The sequence below is a fragment of the Polyodon spathula genome, chromosome 10 (assembly GCF_017654505.1).
Source record: "Polyodon spathula isolate WHYD16114869_AA chromosome 10, ASM1765450v1, whole genome shotgun sequence".
Classification (NCBI taxonomy): Eukaryota; Metazoa; Chordata; class Actinopteri; order Acipenseriformes; family Polyodontidae; genus Polyodon; species Polyodon spathula.
This window is the reverse complement of record NC_054543.1, coordinates 40,324,578-40,343,561: the sequence shown is the minus strand read 5'-3', so window position 1 is coordinate 40,343,561 and position 18,984 is coordinate 40,324,578. Positions and strand designations below refer to the sequence as shown.

The 18,984-nt window shown below is 36.0% G+C and overlaps 2 protein-coding genes across 3 annotated transcripts; one reads left to right on the top strand and one right to left on the bottom strand.

Moving 5' to 3' along the window:
- Positions 1-1,980: 1,980 nt before the first annotated feature.
- On the bottom strand, positions 1,981-9,372 carry LOC121322311 (protein lifeguard 3-like). Its single transcript, XM_041262100.1, has 12 exons — positions 8,859-9,372; positions 6,814-7,143; positions 5,983-6,080; positions 5,407-5,471; positions 5,169-5,222; positions 4,491-4,541; positions 4,359-4,398; positions 4,182-4,219; positions 3,742-3,829; positions 3,383-3,478; positions 2,998-3,051; positions 1,981-2,878 (listed from the first exon to the last, which is right to left on the bottom strand). Exons 2-12 carry the CDS (start codon positions 7,091-7,093, stop codon positions 2,732-2,734), a joined length of 1,011 nt encoding a protein of 336 aa, XP_041118034.1. The 5' UTR covers positions 7,094-7,143; positions 8,859-9,372; the 3' UTR covers positions 1,981-2,731.
- A 937-nt stretch (positions 9,373-10,309) lies between these two features.
- On the top strand, positions 10,310-18,771 carry LOC121322310 (probable hydrolase PNKD). Of its 2 annotated transcripts, XM_041262097.1 has the most exons (9): positions 10,310-10,507; positions 11,912-12,027; positions 12,481-12,593; positions 14,381-14,439; positions 15,104-15,196; positions 15,908-16,071; positions 16,540-16,626; positions 16,884-16,999; positions 17,986-18,771. In XM_041262097.1, exons 1-9 carry the CDS (start codon positions 10,347-10,349, stop codon positions 18,157-18,159), a joined length of 1,083 nt encoding a protein of 360 aa, XP_041118031.1. In that variant the 5' UTR covers positions 10,310-10,346; the 3' UTR covers positions 18,160-18,771. The 2 variants fall into 2 exon arrangements, with proteins under 2 accessions (XP_041118031.1, XP_041118032.1); XM_041262098.1 differs by lacking the exon at positions 15,104-15,196 and having other exon boundaries at positions 10,311-10,507.
- The last annotated feature ends 213 nt before the right edge of the window (positions 18,772-18,984 follow it).

Here is an 18,984-nt window from a genome sequence, read left to right as displayed (position 1 = left end):
TCAGCCGTCGGCTACCGTGCTCTGCGCACGAGACGAAGTCTGCAATATCTGATATATATATATATATATATATATATATATATATATATATATATATATATATATATATTCGAAAGTAAATGTTATAATAGTGACAGCTTGTGTTACGAGTATCATACAATCATACAATGCGTCAGAATGGACAAAGAAAATATTAACCCAACGATCTCTAGAATTTCTTTATTAACTTTGTACTAATCCTCCAGAGTGAGAGTGAGTATTATTGTATAAGACTACAAAGTCCATGCTGCAATGCACAGTGTCAGGTGCATTCTGGGATTGAACCATAACCATAAACAAAAAAATAGGACGTGACAACATGGCCACAGTATTTGAATTATTATTATTATTTTTTTTCCTTGGGTCGTGACGTAAAGTTTGAAGGTTTAGTTTTTAGTGTGTGTGGTGATATATTGTGCAGTACAGAAGTTTGTCTTCCAACGCTTAGTTACCATACAAACCCGCCTCATTAATATATTCAAATTTGTTTAAACACTGTGTTGTGTTTGGACCTTAACCGTCTATATAATCCTGAATGGACAGTACTGGTATACTATTTTAGTGGTGACTCTCAATTTATCAGGCACTTCAAATAAAGCATTAATACTGTAGTTACTGTTTGTTTATGCCTTAAAAAAAAAAAAAAAAAAAAAAAAAAAAAAAACGATTTTGTTTCACAAAATATTGCTTTTGTTGGTTGCGACCACTTACATATTTTATGACTAACTAAAATGTGTCAAACTGTTAATTTATTTTTCTACGGGAATACCCGTTGTTTTGTTCGCACTGAAAATGCAGGTCAAAAACTTTCAAAACATTAATACTGTTTTTTTTTTTTTTTTCTTCCAGGATTATTGGTTTTCTTCTTGTCAAGCGAGAGGTAGATAAGAATCGTTTAAAACAATTAAAAAACGACAGAGGATGAAGAAATCAAATGAAGGAGTGTATGAGAGTGACAGGCACAGAACACCCAAGGTCCTGACTGGATTTCCCATAAAATGAGTGATATACTAAAGTTAAAATGTGGACATATCTTGTAAATATTGTGTGCCTATAAAGATGGCTAAAAAACCTTTTGTATTAATAGCAGTTTAACTGCCATCTCCTGGCATGACATGACAAATGTGTTACTCAAAATTACAGTACTTTACCTGAAATGTTCTTTATACATTTTGATTTTGCTGGATTGTGTTAATGTATTCATAATTAAATTTAAACTTGATGCCACTAAAATAACACATTTGTTTGAAATTATTTGCTGTAAATTAGTTTTCACAAACCTGGGGTTTTCACTGTATCTTCCATCTGTTGGTCTTTGGTGTATTGAGATTTAATTTCTTGTTCTTTGTCTGCTGTCATAGTAATCTTATTTTGTATTTTAGGATTTTAACAACTTGTTAAGTACCTAAACAAATTAGCTCCCAACAGATTGTTGCTAAAATGCAGAAATGAAGAGCTGCGTGCTAATGTTTTTGAAAATAAGCCAGTGAACACACACTATTAAAGTCATCGTTCCCTACAGTGTTGATAACAGGTTTGAGCAAGACTCTGGGCTACTCAATTCAGTATTTGAGGACCTGGTCCGAACAAGGTCCTGGACTGTACAGAAATGGACTTACAGCAACAAGTAACTGATACTGCTGAATCAATACCTTAGCTACCCACTTTAACCCTGCACCCTTTCAAAGTTTTATAGCAGGTGCTTCTCCCAAATGGGAATCATATACTTCTACATAAGGTGGCTTTTGGGCCCAGTTGAATTTTTTCAGTTTAGGAATGCTCAGGGTATGTACAAACTAGTCTTGTTGAACCTATAGTGAGCATTTTAGTTTGGGATTTCATTAGTACCACATATATATTTTCTAAACTTTACTATGGGGGAAAAATGGATAAACTTTATGTTAATATACTATTAGGACATATACAAACAATACACACATGTTTTAAAGAGTGTATGGAATATATTATAAAAAGATACATAATAAACAATGTGCCTGTTAGCACTTTAAAATTCTGTAAACAACATACTTGGTGGTAACAATCAGCCAATCCTATGATGACTGGTTCAGCTTAGTACAATAATATCAGTGTATTTATCCACTTAAAAAAACGTTACAGTGACGCCTTTAACCATCACTTAAGTTAAATTTTTTTGGAAAAGTACTGGATATATACATGGTAAACAAACTAAATGGTGCCTGTTTTGTACATGACAGCAGTACTCTAGAATATATTAGATTTAAACTAATTCAACAAAATCAATGGAATAGTTCAACACCCCAAGTTTAACCTTTTGATTAAAAACTGCAACCCTTTTTTATGCATGTTTTCATTTCATGAAATTCCATTTGTTTTTCCACTCAAACATCGATTGTATGCCATAACAAATCATAGAGTAATCTACTAGCAATGCTAATCGGATGTAATCCAGTAATCAAGTTCATATTTTGCATATTTGTAGGTAACAATGAGTTTAGTTAACCTTGAAAAGGGTTTTGAGATGAAACTTTAAAATGTAACATTACCTATAAATATAACATTAATGAAACAAGAAATACACTTTAGCCACACAAATTTATCATGTAATATTCCGGTACACATACTATATACTGTAACTAGGTAAAAACGTTTGGTCAAAGCTGTTACCATATAGCATCATTGTAGTAGTCCACAGGACAACTCTGCAACAATGCTATTTGATTGCCCCAATGAGTTGCAGTAAACTTATGAAAATGTTGACAATGTCAGTGTATAGTCGGAGAGCTCCATAAACATATTCCTCGGGGCTGATTGCATTTTTCTTATTGCCCAGGATCAGCTGTGTGTCATAGGCCAAAAACTGTTGAGTATCAAAAGAAAAAGTTTGAAACAAAGAAACACTTGCTTTCACAAACATCAGGTAAAACAGATGGTAACTGATAAGCAACTGATGACATGCGTATAAAACAAGTTACTCACCAGCGTAAATATAACAGCTGCAAGGGCTGCAAATAACATCTGAAGCCATGGAATCTGGGGTAAAAAAAAAGAACCCAATTCAATAATAGTTATAGTACACACACACACACAAACACACACCATGTGTTCTACTGTGCCCAAACTATTCCCTGGGCCTTTTGTACCTATTTCTCAAACTAGTTAAAAAAAAAAAAAAAAACCTAACCTAACCCTTGTCATGCAGGAAGCATTCAGAGGAAATACTGGGGGTGAGGGGTATCTTTTTGTATATTCCTGATTGACAGATAGGTTTCGAGATTGCTCATTGTTGGCTTACATAATATTGCAATACAAGGTAAGGGTTCCGTTTTCATGTTCATTGTAAGAAGACAGCACAGCCACTTACATATTTAAATGACAGTACGACAGCAGTGATGATTCCGGTGACAAAGAGAACAATCCCAAGGACAGAGAATAGGCCTCCGCATGATGTGAAGTCCACCTGAGACAGAATGTTACGTTAATGTTATGTGTCATTCACGACACGAACGGAATGTTCAAAAATCCTCAATACATGCGATGGGTGGCAACTTTAAAGAAAGCTGTTTTACAGACACAATATCTGTATAATCTGGTGTATGGTCATTACAGTTGATCAACTCTTGCATAGTGCTGAGGTTGTAGCTTGTTTGCATCTGCTGACAGGTTGTTCTTGTGAACAAGGTGCCTGCACCTGAATTAACCAACTTTTAAAAATACCTTTACCTTTGTCTGAAAACAGAAGACGGTGACAATGATGCAGACAATTGCTGTTATACCAAGGGTCAGAAACACAGCCTTTGTGTCATAGTAACTAAAAACAAAGATTACAAATGTATTAAGAATATTATAAACAACAGGAAGGCAATCCACCCCTTTAGACCCTGTCCTACATTGCAGCCCAATACAGAGTTAGCAGTTAAAGACAAATACAGTTAAACATAAAATATACTTACATAGTGAGAGTAACACATTTATGTTCTGTGACATATTAAATCAAAATTCTTAATACGTTGTTTTAGGTTAATTTAAACCCATTAAAAAAGTACCTTACTACGTGTTAGTAAGAACGTATCAATGTCCAGTGTCCATCACAGATTACAATCACCAGAAACTCTAAAATACCCCTAAAATGTTTACAGTTATTTCAGCTAGACATTACAAACCTTGCAATTGTTCCAGTCATGTAGGACATAGCCAGGGTCTGCACAGGAAAACATAGAGCACATCACATTAATTGGTCTAATTATACGTTATATATGTTAACTTTCAAATGAAAGGGCTATCATATAGTTAACCTCTTGTCTCACATTTAATCATCATTTTTGAAAATGCTGACTTACAAATATTGCCAGTAAAATGACATTCCAAGGGAAACGTCTCCTAAAAAACAGAAACGGATATGTTCTCAAAACACAAACACTTCTAAAACATAGATCACAATGAACATTAGAAATGTGTAAACTGCAGCTCACCTTGGCCCTTCACAGCAAGCCAGCACAATGTAGGTTACGAAGAAAACCCCACTGTAGAAAAGGACAAGGTACAGTATGTATCTCTAATTGTTTCAGGGCAATTCAGCAAACTGCATCATCAGAAGCATTCATGAAAGTATAGAATCTGGAATAAAATAACAGAATGTGTGACATGTGGATATTAGGGATGCCACTAAGAAATGAGTTCCTGACAGATAAATTAAAGTTCTGCCATTAATAATGCCTGTACTTAAAATACAACAGTTTGCTAGACAGCCCTATCCACCCATCCTGTAATCAGCAATGACAGTTTTCCATGCTAAAAATATCAAAATTCTCTGAATGGTTTCTATACGAGGTTTATATATATATATAATATAATATATATATATATATATTGGAATAATAATTATAATGAATCTGAATGCACCATGTAATCATTTGTAATATTATATGGTTGTTTATTGACTGTAATGTACTTGGATATTACCTGCTTTGCCTCATTCATTCATGTACACAGCACTGAATGTTTGAATAAAACAAAAAGAAATTCTATGAGTTTTCGCACCTTGTGTTCCAGGTGACTGGAGATTCTAAATTCTAAGATGGCAATTTGTCAATAGGTTACTACTTGACCTAAATAATTGACATAGCTGTGAACAGTAAAACAACACTTACTAAGACACCCAGTACACAGCTGGATATGTGACAACAAATGACTTCACTGGCTGACTAAAAATGCAAAACAGAGAAGAGTTTCAGTACAGTAAAAGGTACAATCATTTCATTAAAAAGCATTAAATACACAGCAAACAATTACTATAAAAAAGTCTATTAACAGATACCAATCAGAAGACATGTATTTGTATTATAATCTCAATTCTTAAGTTATTCTTTTCCAGTCTTTGTTTCTTACCAAAATGTAAAAATGGCAACAAATGCCACTGTAACAAGAAGCTGTGCTGCCAGGATGAGGTATACCTGTCATGAAAACATAAGCAATTCAGCCTCCAGCATGAAACAGTGAAACCGCACAGGTACTGTATATGATCCAACCCACGTGTTAATATAAACAGCTGCATTGCTATCTGCAAACTAGGAAGAGTAAGATAATGCACATCTGGCTTTCATTTAAGATAGGAAATCAGCTATTGCATTGTTTCAAATTTCAAAATTTCCCTCAATATTTGATCCTTTTTTTTTTTTTTTTTTTTTTGTTTATCTAACCCTTTACTGAAGTGAGATGACTATTGATACAAAATCTCAGAAAGGAACATGTTACTTATTTTCTTCATTTCCATGAGGTCATTATCAGGTGGGGCAGTGGAATTCCTAGAATCAGGCCGGGGCACTTTTCTGCTTCTCACTAAGGGGTGTTTTTATGGTACAGCTCTCCCACTTGCCACACCATGCTGGTATACTGACAATATACAAAAGAAAAATGCGCAACCAGCACTAATGTTGAACTAACGCAGTAATATTTGGTTCTTACCTTCCGGATGAAAGCATGCCGGACATTCTTATCATTCCAGTTGCTTGCAGTGAATCCTTCAGTATTATCACCATGTCCGTCATATGTTGTATTACCATCTGTTAAAAGCAATCACACTGTATTTAACATGTTTGAAGCTATAAACTTTTTGCTGCTTATAAAATATATTTTTATAGTAAAAGGCATGACAGTACTAATAACTATTTTGCTATCACAATGGTTTGAGGAGGGTAGTGTACAATTTACAGTTTGTCTTTAGCCTGGATGTACCGTCTGAGAATCAAAATAGAAACATATACTGTACCTTACCTACTGCATATTCATATTGGAACTGTACATATACTGTACCTTACCTACTGCATATTCATAATTGAACTGTCAATATTGTAAAGACTATGTACAGTTACATTCATTGAATGGTTATAAAATAAAAAAACAAACAACAGTTTTCTCTAATAGCAGTTCTTCAGTATGACCTTTTTATAATATGTTAATACATTAGGATAGATTGTCTCGTATTGCATCAGCGATGTCTTCTTGTGTAGTATTGTTACAACTGTGACTGGCTGAATTCATTATTTGTTATACATTATAAATATTATTTGTCTGTTCGGTCAATACTTGCACACCTTTACTGACGCAAAGAAACTAACAGAATGACCAAAGTAAACATAACTGGTCAAATATTTAATTTCACTAATATGGGAAGAACCATATTTGTTTGTTGATTCAAGCCTGTGCAGGACACATTTACACTGATTATCACAGCAACATATATGTTTCTGTAACAGTACTTTAGCACAGAAAAACTATTTGTGGGTTGGAAAATACCTCCGTTTAGGGGGGCAGTTGGTGGCATCATGGGAGGCATCATGGGGGGCATGATTGGAGGCATTCCAGCCGGGTTGTTGGGATTGGGCTGCATTCCTGGCTGAGGGAACATTCCTGGCTGTGGGTAGGCCCCTGGCTGTGGGTACGCCCATGGCTGTGGGTATCCTCCAGAACCTGGCAAGCTACCATATGGTGGTGGCTGAGGATACTCTCCAGATTGGGGAGGGTATATAGGATTATTTTTATCCTCATAGCCTGGGGGTATATCTGGCCTCGACATGGGGGCAAGCTTTTCCCTCAGCTCCTTGGCTCGTCCTTTAAGTTTTTTCCCTTTAAGTTGTTAAAAATAAAACATATGGTCAGATGTTTCAAGAAAATGTATTCAAAGTAAGCCTCCTGTAAAAACCAAAAGGTTAGGTTAATTAATTTTGAAAGCAGGTTTAGCTTGCCCATCCACATATAATATACATGTAACATGTACTCTGCATAGCTCATTTCAGCTTGTATTTAGGGAAGCTACTACACCATTATCAGTAAAAGTTCACAATGTACTTATTAAACTTCTTTGTATTTATATGAACTATAGTCTGTCTGTAAACTAGTAGTTTTCAGGCAAACTACAAAGAATGAGCACGCTAGAGCTGCCAATGCCAATTGCACAATTGATATTTTAAAGGAAAACTTCAAGCTGAGAAATACATTAAAAGACACCGTAAATAAAAAAAAAATAATAATAAAAAAAAAATAAAAAAAACACAACAAAAAAAAAACATGTATGGTAAAAGTTTATACTGTACATATCCTGCCAAGGACATAAATAACACATTACAAGAGTCAGTGTGAAAACGTAGGGCGCATTATGTGTAATCACTCTTTGTTACAAATACAAATGCAAAATGCATCTAATTTGGGTAAGCATTTCTGAAGATTGGAGGGGATTCATTACTGCAAGCCCACTCAATCAGACCACAAATAATGCAAAAATTGATCAACATATCCTACATTTTGAAAATAAACTGTGCTAATGAATGCCCTTACCAAGTTTCATTACAATTGGGAGAGCTAGTGTCAAGTGTGACATACCCTGGCCCAACCAAAAACACTGTTGGCTTGTAGATGAATGTTGTAGAATGTTACAGACGTATTTCAAGATTCCCGAATTTGAAGGAAAATAGTCCTACTTGTAAACGCACAATGTTATCAGCTAAATGACATGATATAGTACAAATTAAGCACCTGCTATTTTAATTAGGAACCGAAATGGTAATTCTGTATAATAATGACACCTACTACTAGTGTTTCAGTGTATTGCTTTTTGAACAGTACACTAAATGCTCTGTCGACCTACAGTTGCAAAGCCAATCCATTAGCTACCCAGTAGACAAACATGTTCTACCGCATAGATATCAAAACTAAATTAAAAAAAAAAAAAAAAAAAAAAACACCAAAATAAGGACCCAGTACCATCAGCGTGATGTCCAATATAATTTGTATGGACTTAGTTGAATCCTACTTTTTCATTTTTTTTTTTTTTTTTTTTTTTTTTTTTTAAATCTGTACGCCAGTTTTTAGAATTGTACGCTGACACAATTGTGCTCCCAGAGGACATGTTAAATAGGTCCACAACCACATTGGAATGATGTGAAATCCCTATTAAGTTAAGCAGCACGTAACTGTAGCGTATGAATTATGAGTGTATTTAACACAAAAGGTTACAGGCTCAATCAATCGTGTATGTGGGACTTCCAAAACCGATTATATATGTGCATAGCTAGTAACAACCATCAGTTAGTTACCACCATACCCAACTAAATAAACAATAGGCCTACATAAATAAAACCGAGAACACCACGCCTTGTTCTTTCGGTAAAAAGTAAATTATTTAACTAGAAATTAAATTTGTTAAAAGAAAAAAAAAAAAAAAAAAAACATTAAAAAGAAAAGATGTCAAAACATCGTCTTACATATATATATATATATATATATATAGATATATATATCTATATTTATATATATATATATATAGTATCAAACATCAATGTTACCGTATTTAATAGTTTTCAAGACAGGTGCACACAAACCAGATTGTTTTTAGTACACAGGTAGAAACAAGTGAAAAAAATGTTGGTTACAACAGATTCCAAACGCGATCAAGCCTTTCCTTACAAAAAGTTGTAAATCCCACAAAAACAGACAAACAAAAAAAAAAGTGCGTAATAAACTACTTTCTGAGTAATTCTTTCAAGACTTGTTTGGAATGGATGTCATGTTATCGATACTTCTTGGACTCAGTTTTGATCAATACGCACATAGAGAGGAGGAGTTACTTCACCGGCAGAAAAGGAGTTTGGGATACCGGTCCAGCAACACGAACAACTTGGTATCATCTTCAAAACTCGTTTATCTTGATATTAGCTTGCATTCAAGCAAACCCAATTTCCTTGTAACAACGTATTAAGAAAAAAAAAAAAAAAATTTTTGTTGAGATATTCGAAAATAATATGGTAATTAGTCAATTAAGAAGGATTGCGAGTACTGACAAGGTGAAACAGAATTAAAATACATATTCTCGGATATCTACTTCATATGACATACAATTATAATTTCTGATAACGTATGCCCTACCAGAAACAAGTTCAGTTGTCGTGCACCAGACGCACTCACAGCCATTAACCTCTTATGTACGCAATGCGCTTGGACTTTTAAAGTTTTTTTTTTTTTTTTAAACTCTGTGACATGGAAAAAAAAAGACCAACTGTTTTCTGTTTTAGTTCAAATAATTTGTGAAAAAATGAAAGACCAGATATAGGGCACCCTTTAAAAAATGTGCTGCCAATGGACATGTTCATGTCTGCATAGTACAGCATGGAGAACCCTGGAGAAATACATAGCTAAAACAGGGTACATTACAATATTTTCAGGATACTTCCTAGTGGGTTTATAGTCAAATCCTGTAAGTAAAATAGGGTCAACAGTGTGAGACATGATATAACGCCATACACATTAAGATTCAGATACTCGATAACGTGTGCTAAAATGTTTGGATCACGTTTCATCACAATTCAATAAGCTCTACATAGCTATTTGCAGGTCGCCTCCACATAAACCCATATCCTGATACTTTTTATAACGTACATGCTAAGACAAGAGAGTCTTAATTTATATGTTTTTATTAGTTGTTAGAGGGTGTATAATGGCGTATTCAACAATACAGTGTACACAATACAGTAAGAGTGTACGTAGCAAGTCTTAATTTACACTTTGGGTTAAAATTACATTACACTACACCAAACAATCTAATTGAATTCAATGAACATTTTTGTATAACGTTCTGTGTTCAATGGGGAATTCATCAAGAGAATGACACCGCCGCACATACACTGCCTACAGTTTCGATGACAGCATCAAACTCGCTGGTTTACGGTCGAGCCAGTCAAACGTAGTCATTTTGCAGTTGAAAGAGCGTGATGGTCACGTGATAACGAAGGGCGGAGCTTTATGACAACAAGGCAGTATCGGTTCCACCCACAGCCATGGCTCTGCCTGACTGGTGCTTGTTTTTGGTGTGTTTTGCAGCTTGCAGCGGCGTGTTTTGCCTTGGCTTTCGGTACAGGGGCACGAGAAGGAGCCGTTGGTTTTGGGGTGTAGTTTCAAGGGTGATGGCAAGAACCGAGAAACCCCTCTTTAGAATGGCGTGAGTAAAAAAAAAAAAAAAGTGGAAATTATTATTTTTCCGCATAAGAAACCTATAAGTACGCACATTCGCAGTAATGCGCTCCTGTTGTTAGTGCAGCTCAGCTTGAAACCCGGTTGATCCTGTTACTGTAATACACCGCAGTAATTCCTTACTATAACCACTGTCTTATTTAGGTTATGATAATAAATAACATTGTGTAGGTGTTTTTTTGGATTTCAACATATTGAGCAACAAGAAAATGACTCCGATTTCACGAAATGTTTGCAAATCGTACCCTAACTGTGCTCTCTGCATTCTGGACTGATAGAAACCTGAATTCAGTAACTGGTCATCGAGGCGACTGGACAGTTGTGGCTGATGAGACTATACCGGCTGAGGTTTACATGTCATTAAAATCACTAACCTAGCTGTTTTTGTATCACGATTTCGTTGTCCGTGTCAACACTTGGGCATTCTGGGGGCCAGCACACACACAATTACATAACATGGCAGGCTTACTGTAGAGGATCTTTATTTATCTTTCTAGCTTTACGATATTAGCAGTGTAATGCAGCTGACCTATCTATGTGTTGTCGCCATTGGACTGAAGAAGTAAGCAGGTCTTAAGTCATTATGGTGGATAAAAACACTGGCTGAATTTGATTTAATGAGAGTCAGGGTGGAATATGAGTTACATGTATGTGCAGTGTTCTAAATCCATTCATGGGACCTAAAACACATTTCTTACACATGATGTATTTGTATGCCCTCCCATCAGATCCTGCTAAGAAGATGCATGCATTCACAGTTTGCATGGCATCTGTTACAAATCCCCCATTATTGTGCAGGTTACATAGTTAGGGGTGCAATATGGGCTGTGTCAGACACTTTTCCATGATTTGTGTTGGCTTTGACTTTTCTTTCTTTGTTCAATTGCAAACTTGTTTCTTGAGAACTTTTGTAGCTAACAGTAGTACATACTCAATTGTTTGCTATTCTGATGTAACACATTTTGGTAGATAAAATGAAGAACAGAAAGTTTTTCTTGCCTCCTGAACACACTACTCTTTCCAGGAATGTCAATGCGTAGTGCTCACCTGAAAGAAATTCAGATTTTCATTTTCCTGCTTTCTCAGCACATTTCTTTGTGTTTAAAAAAAAAAAAAAAAGTCTGGTATCCATTAACTCATTAGGGGGTGATAATATTATTAAAAGTCCAGAAGCTGGAATGCTTTGTGCATTAAGTTAAACGGGTTGAATAACAAATTCACCTTAGATTTTAGTGAGGATAATGGCATTTCTCTAATTATAATGATGATGTTGGCAATCAGAGTTTTTGGCTCAGCAAAACCAGGTTTTTACACTTTTGAATGCAGTTCACCTAAATGTTCACTGTATTCACCTTTATTCTGTTTCTCACAGATACACGCTGTACACAAGAACTAAACTGGGTTATATGTTCTATAAGAGGCAGGTGAGGAAAGCTCGGGAACGCTTTCCTTCAGGCCACTCTACGGTTCAGCCAACGACTATAAATAGTAAGTTTCAATTGAACTTTTAAAACTTCATTCATAATTTGAAAGACACATATAGTAATGGGTCTCATTCACATATGTTTAACTTATTTGAAAAAATAATCCATGAGCAAAAGCTTTGTGCAGAACTCCTAGTGATACTTACCATTGAGTTTCCTACCAACTTGGGACTTGTAAATGCACATGCGCATTTTCATAGAGCAATAACATTATTTGATATAGTAAAACAATCAAGAAACCAGTCAGAACATCAATAACTGTTCCTATAACTGTTGTTATATTTGTTATTTCATTACAATTTGCTATTCAAAACTGTCTTTGCCTATGCATATAAGGTCCATATTCTTCGAGTTACACGCAGGTAACATGCCACCTTCATGTAATACAAGTTCATATACTGCAAATAGCCATGCACGTTTGTATTTTTACATAGTTTCTGTTTTTTATTGATTTCAGGTGTGAAAATTGTACCGATTCCCGTATTGACAGATAACTACAGTTACCTGATTATTGACACAACATCAAATGCTGCTGCGGTCGTGGATCCTGCTGATCCAGAAATGGTCCAGGTAAATGATCATTGTATTATAGAAGCAGAAACCTGTTAAAGTTCTGAATACCGGTTCATTTTAAAGTATTGCCATATTTGCAGTTAGCTTCATACACTCTGCTGTTGAACTATCAGGGTGACTCTTGGGTCAGTTTGTTGATAAACAGACTGGCATACACAGAACAATGCAAACTGTATCCAGTAAATCGTATTGTTTGCGACTTGCATATGCATATTTGTAGTACAGGACACCTGCGTTTTAACGCCTTTCATTATAACAAACCTTCGACTATAACGAACATGGCCTCTGGACCCAAAATAAAAAAACAAACAAAAAGATAACCTAAACACACACTGTCAACATCCCGGTCTGTACACAGTACCTCCGCAGTGAAGTCAACTCTGAAGCGCACATTGCAAAACTGAAACGAAAATCATTTTATGTTGCAGCAAAGCTGGAAACTATATTGATCATTTGAAAAAAGGAGTAATGCAGGCATATCTGTCATGAATGTGGGTTGTCAAAAAGCCCTTTTTTTTGGCTTCTTCAGCAACCATGCAACAAAGCAAAATTGATTTAAAGAAAAAAAAATGACAAAAAACATTTAAGGAACCTTTCATGTCGGGTTGATTTGGAATAAAAGCTCAATTTGGGATTCTTGCATGTTGGATTAAGAATTGGTGCACTTTGATACGATTCATGTCAGATTGATTTTGAATAAAAGTTTAGCTTCAATTCGAGATTTTCCTTTTTTTTTTGTACTGCATTTTAATTGTTTAATGAATAGGATAAAGCAAAGGCAGAATACTGCATACATGAGACGAAGAGGTTCAAATAATTCTACTTTCATTCAAGATCTTAGCTCATTAACTTACTTCAAAAGTTTGTCATTGTCATTCATTTTAATTGTCCTTTTGGTGTAACAAACATAGCAAACAAAAGGCTTGGACCCCAACAGAGTCTTTATAGCGAGGGTGTACTGAGATAAGTAAGGTTCAGATGTTTATGCAATTTAGTGTTGTGAACTGTTGTTTAAAATGTTTTTAGCTTGGTAACTAAGCCAGACAAACTTTGAAAAAAATATGTGAACAAGGCACTCGGTTTCAAGCGCTGTACGGAAATGATTTGAATAAGAATGATTTGCCTCCAAGAACCAGTTTTATAAAGACATATTATTAATTGTAGAATGTGTTCCAAAGGATGTAAATACTCACCAGTCAAAATCAGCTGAATCTTCCACTTTAAATCAGTGTAAATGCTGTTAAGTCTACAGAACATTTATGCAAGTTCTTTGTCACCAGCCCTTGTGTATAGAGGTCACAGAAAGGCAAAAAAAAACATACCTAAAACAGTTTATCTTGTGAGCTTCTGCTGTCTTGGGTGGGGGTATTTCTAGCAATCGTGCTTTATGTAGCCTCTCCCTGGCTACCTTCCAAATTCAGTGCTGTACCAGCACCACTATGTGCGCATCTGGTTTGCCTGGCCCTTGACCTGAGTAAGATTGAGATACTCTGTTGGCTAACAGTATAAATTTACAAGCACACATGACTGCTTTTCTTACAGCCCTGTGATACAGTGATAAGTGCACTGTATGCCCTTGTAAGTGATTTGTGCCCCTCTATAAATTAGTATGCATGTTATGTGCATCACGTTCAGACTGTCACAAGATACCACTAATAAAACAAAGCTGCTCTGTTAGTTTGAACAATCAGTGGCATTACTGTAATCATCTTGGAGGGCAGTCGTTTTTGTTACAGGGGAAGATAAATGTGATTTTAATAATGTATTTTTCTTTTTTCCTTTAGGCATGCCTGGAGCAGGAAGGTGTGACACTGGAAGCAATCCTATGCACACACAAACACTGGTGAGAGAGTTTGAACAATTACAGCATGACAGTCATTTTAAAATGCTCTTGATTTTAGGGCAAGTAACCATAATTATAATGTCAACCAGATTATTGCATTACATTTCAAGACCGGTATGGTTTTGTTGAAACACACACTTTCTAAGGTCGAGGGTATTGTTGAAGGTACAGGATTGTTCTGGGGTTGGTTATAAGAGGCAAGGATAGGGTTATCTTAAAATGAAATTCTAGGTTATGCTTTTTCTTCTTCAGTCATGTTTTCTAAATATTGTTTAGATGGCTTTTGCAATAATAAACTTCCACCACTGCACACCTCAGTAAGTGGTTGCTGGTTCCAGCTTTGTAGGTTGTAAATTCAAGGCTTGTTCTGAGTTAGCTATTTTGTATATCAAGCTCAGTGGGGTGAAAGTTAAGGACGGCTGCTGTTCTGTGCCACAGCAACGTCAAGAGGCCAGGTTTTTATTGTCAGTGCAATTTCTAATCTACGTGTTTTAAAACTAGGGTACTGCATAAGCTGATGTCATGGTAACTAGGCAAACAGTTGTGTTTTGCAGTACACATTGAAAACATCTTTTATCTAGTTCAGTTTTACAAGAGGTTGTGTGTTTGGAGGAGAGTGCTATGTATAATGCAAGGTTCAATGGTAGCTCTGTTCTTATTCTAGGGATCACAGTGGAGGTAATAAAGGCCTAAGGAGGCTGCACAGCTCCTGTCGAGTTTACGGGAATGCCATGGATAACATCCCAGGGCTCACTAAGTAAGTCCTGATCTGGTTCAGAAGCAGATATGCAGTGCCATGATATTGTATTCAAAATGCTTCTGCAGTAGTGTGTAGCATTTGGAAGTGGACAGCACATTTAGACCAAGTGCTCCACTCAGTTTCTCAGTTGGTTGTGTTCTGCAGATTACACAAATAACAGGATTAACCATTAAAGGAAGATACGCTTGCATTTTAATCTTTTACGAAGAGATTGTCTAAGTTTTGTGCTTTATAATTTTGTGTTTACAATACTTTTTTTACGGGTCTCATTTATTTTGGAAGATGTTAAAGTGAAACAGCTGTTTCCTTTCTTTAAACACAAAGTCACGAAGGTCACAGACTGACATTTCCTGCTAGGGACATAGGGGATTGCTACACTGATGGTAGAAAACTAAGTTATTCATAACTGCATTTCTGTTTAGTTTCCAGCTTCTGGCTTCAGTTATGTATAACATTTTCAGCATTGTTCTTCAACTGTGATTTTAAAATGTGTTTTACAATTTTGCACATTGTCTGATGTGACGATATGACATTTTATTTCGATGTTTCTGGGTTCAAATCCATCGCAGGAGTCTCTTTTAATGATCTAAACAGAGTTGGCTCCTTAAACCACAGACCAGAACATGAACTGTGCCAGAACATGATGTTGTAATGTCTCTTAAGTCATATGGTAGATGTATGACTCTTACACCTTATGGGCATTTTCAGTCCTCTCTCAGACAAAGATTCAATAGAAATTGGCAGGCTGCATTTTCAGGCCTTCTTCACTCCTGGGCACACAGTTGGTCACATGGTTTATCTTCTTGATGGGAAGTCCATCGACGGTCCTTCTAGTCTGTTCTCAGGAGACCTGGTATTCCTTTCTGGCTGTGGTAAATGTTAACATTTATTTCCCTATTCTCTCAGGTTTCTAGCCACCCATGTTAAGTTATTGATTTAAACATTTTTTTGCCAGAAAAGACTTAACGAGGGTTTATAGTAAATACTACCTTGCCTGGCATAGTAAGCACCAAGCTAAACCATTTCCCCCAAGAGACCTATAAAATGAGTAGATGTGCATGGTGGAGACATTTTATGGAACTATTTTGTTAGCTACAATGAGTACCATTTTAGGTACATATTTAATATTTATAGGGTTATAAAAAAACTGAAGTGAAGTTTGTTGGTGACCTATGACTGCCATTAATTTGGTACAGTAGCTGTGTATTGTTAATATTGGCCACACTACTCCCTTTATTTTAACATGTGTGACACCTGATTGTCTGTTACAATCTGCATCTTGACAACTGTAGCTTTGTTTTTGTTCTGAAGTATCTGAGGTGCAACATGTTCTGTTTCAGGGCGAATGTTTGAGGGGAATGCCACAACAATGTTGGCATCGCTTGATGCTGTTGCTGCTCTGGCAGATGAAACCCTTCTGTGGCCAGGTATTGGTTTTAAAAGCTATTCAATTACAAAAAAAAAAAACAATCCCACAGATACTTCCAAAAGGTTAATTTCATATTGTGCCTCTAGTGTCCAACCATTTTGTTCATAGTACATGTTGACAATAGTCCCCCATTGTCAACAATTCAACTAAACCGCAGTGCTACTCCTGTATATGTGTATTTTCTGCACTTCTTTTTAGCTTTAGAAGTGGTAACTGTGGTGTAATCTTGGGATACTTTTTGTTCACGCTCACCAGGTCACGAATACGCAGAAGATAACTTGATGTTTGCTGCTGAGGTCGAGCCCAACAACACAGCTCGGAAAAACAAGTTCCAGTGGGTTTTACAGCAGAGAGAGGGGAATATGTGCACTGTAAGTGTCATGCATTTCCTTTCTGAGCCTTTTGAGATCATTAGATGTACAGTAACAATCCTGTAACAGCTTTCAGCACATTGAGTCAGAGTAGGTCCTTCACATACATGTGTTTCATGTTCTGTTCAGCTCAGTGGGAAAATTGTATCAGCATTACTATTTTTTTTGTTTGTTACATAAATGTTTTTGGTACAGGACATGTACAGTGTAAAAAGTTTCCAGGATATAAATATGGAAACGCAAAAAGAAAAATACAGCTCAGAGAACCAAAAGAACACATGAGTAATTGTTACACTGCATTTTTTGTAACCCTGACAGCGTGCTCATTATGTTTGTTCTGCAAAATAAAGGGAGGGAGGTGGCCTTTTTTCTAATGAGTTTCAGTTATTTGAAAAGGTTTATGGTTAGTTTAGTGTCGTTACACGCCCTGTTGTTCGCTCCAAGTTTCTGCATTTAGTCTGTGTGAAATGGGTGAGGCTGCCATGACAAGGAAAATGGTTTTGTTCAGAGGTGGGGTTAAACAGTCAGTTTGCCACATCTTTAGATGGATGCTCCAAGCTGAGTAGTGGTTCCAACCACTGCCAGTAGCTTAGCGACACACCAGCAGTAGGCAACTATCGGAATGAACACAAATATTGGATACAAGCTTCTTTACGTGATAATTAGAAAATATGTTTGGCAGTTCAGCAAAGTATTAGTAGCATTCATGGCAGAATTACAACAAGTAGGTTTATGGGGCATGAACAGTGCATTTTGGTTTCTGTCAGATGTCAGCATCTAATAGGATATAGTAATACTGTACGGTGCTCTATATCCACTTGTAGTAAATACTGGTATTGGCTTCCCATGATGCCCCAAGTTCACTGTCCTGACATGAATATGTCTTCCACTACACCCCTATCCTGTTCTTTTGTAGTTGATATGAAATATACTACATAAAGTTCCATTATTGTTTAACTTTATACCTTGCTTCCTTTTTATTGTAGTGCCCATCAACTATCCGAGAGGAGAAGGAATACAACCCATTCCTGCGCAGCCACTCAACTGAGCTTCATCAAGCTCTGGGGCTGCAGCAAGAGAGTGAGGAGGACTGGATCAAGTTCAGAGCCAGAGTTCTTGAGGAGGTGCGCAGACGCAAGGACGTTTTTAAAGGAAGATAGTGCTCACCTGCTGTGGCAAAAATGAAGAAGGAAAATCTTTCGGCAGGATTTATTAAGATTGTTTTGCTATCCAGTTCTAATCACTATGTTCAAAGAGACTCTGTGGAAAGGAGATATTATTTGGAGTCAACTGAGCCAGGGAGGATTTTGTATAAGTTATAAAAATAAGTTACAGATCTTCATCTTTGCTGGTCTATTTTTTTTTTTTTTAATTGACCATTCTTTTTACTGTGAAATATCCAACACAATGCAACTTAATAGAATGGGTGTGTTGCAGGCATATTGTGGGTTGAAACTTTGCATCAAGCAATACAGAACATTGTGTATTTTTTCCTTTAATATAAAACTGTTTATAAATATATAAATTGATTGAATATCAAGGGTTATTAATATCACAAAACAAAGTTGCTAAACTGTAGCCTTGGGTAACACTAGCTTTGATACTGCAATGCATTGGGAAATTACTATTGTTGCTTCACTACCTGACTGTTGCATCAAGTACACAGGTTTTTGATTTATGCCAAACTAAGTCTTCAAGTAATATGAAGGTGTTGGCTTTAAACCCTAGAATGAAATACATATTCAGGAATTTAATAAAGTTATATTAAAATATGTTTTATTTCATGTTTATGATATTCTAGTGCTTTTAATTGGTGCTAATATTTAAATTTGAAGTGTTGGGACAATGTTTTGCATTCTCCAGTTTGTTTGATAAAAGCTTACATTCTCCCCTTTCAACAAGAAATAGGCATCCCTTGCTTTCATCTAACTAAAACCAGGTAACACACGTCTACATTAACAATGGCGGTGTTTACATGCACAAGT

What these genes read in the sequence shown, in the direction of transcription:
- LOC121322310 (XM_041262097.1), top strand. Translation starts at nt 10,347, where the DNA reads ATGGCTCTGCCTGACTGGTGCTTGTTTTTGGTGTGTTTTGCAGCTTGC. An exon ending in TCAGCCAACGACTATAAATA is followed by an intron (nt 12,028 to 12,480) that starts GTAAGTTTCAAT and finishes TATTGATTTCAG; the next exon opens with GTGTGAAAATTGTACCGATT. An exon ending in CTATGCACACACAAACACTG is followed by an intron (nt 14,440 to 15,103) that starts GTGAGAGAGTTT and finishes TTCTTATTCTAG; the next exon opens with GGATCACAGTGGAGGTAATA.
- LOC121322311 (XM_041262100.1), bottom strand. Translation starts at nt 7,093, where the DNA reads ATGTCGAGGCCAGATATACCCCCAGGCTATGAGGATAAAAATAATCCT. An exon ending in GCTTGCTGTGAAGGGCCAAG is followed by an intron (nt 4,399 to 4,490) that starts GTGAGCTGCAGT and finishes TCTGTTTTTTAG; the next exon opens with GAGACGTTTCCCTTGGAATG. An exon ending in TCGTACTGTCATTTAAATAT is followed by an intron (nt 3,052 to 3,382) that starts GTAAGTGGCTGT and finishes TTTTTACCCCAG; the next exon opens with ATTCCATGGCTTCAGATGTT.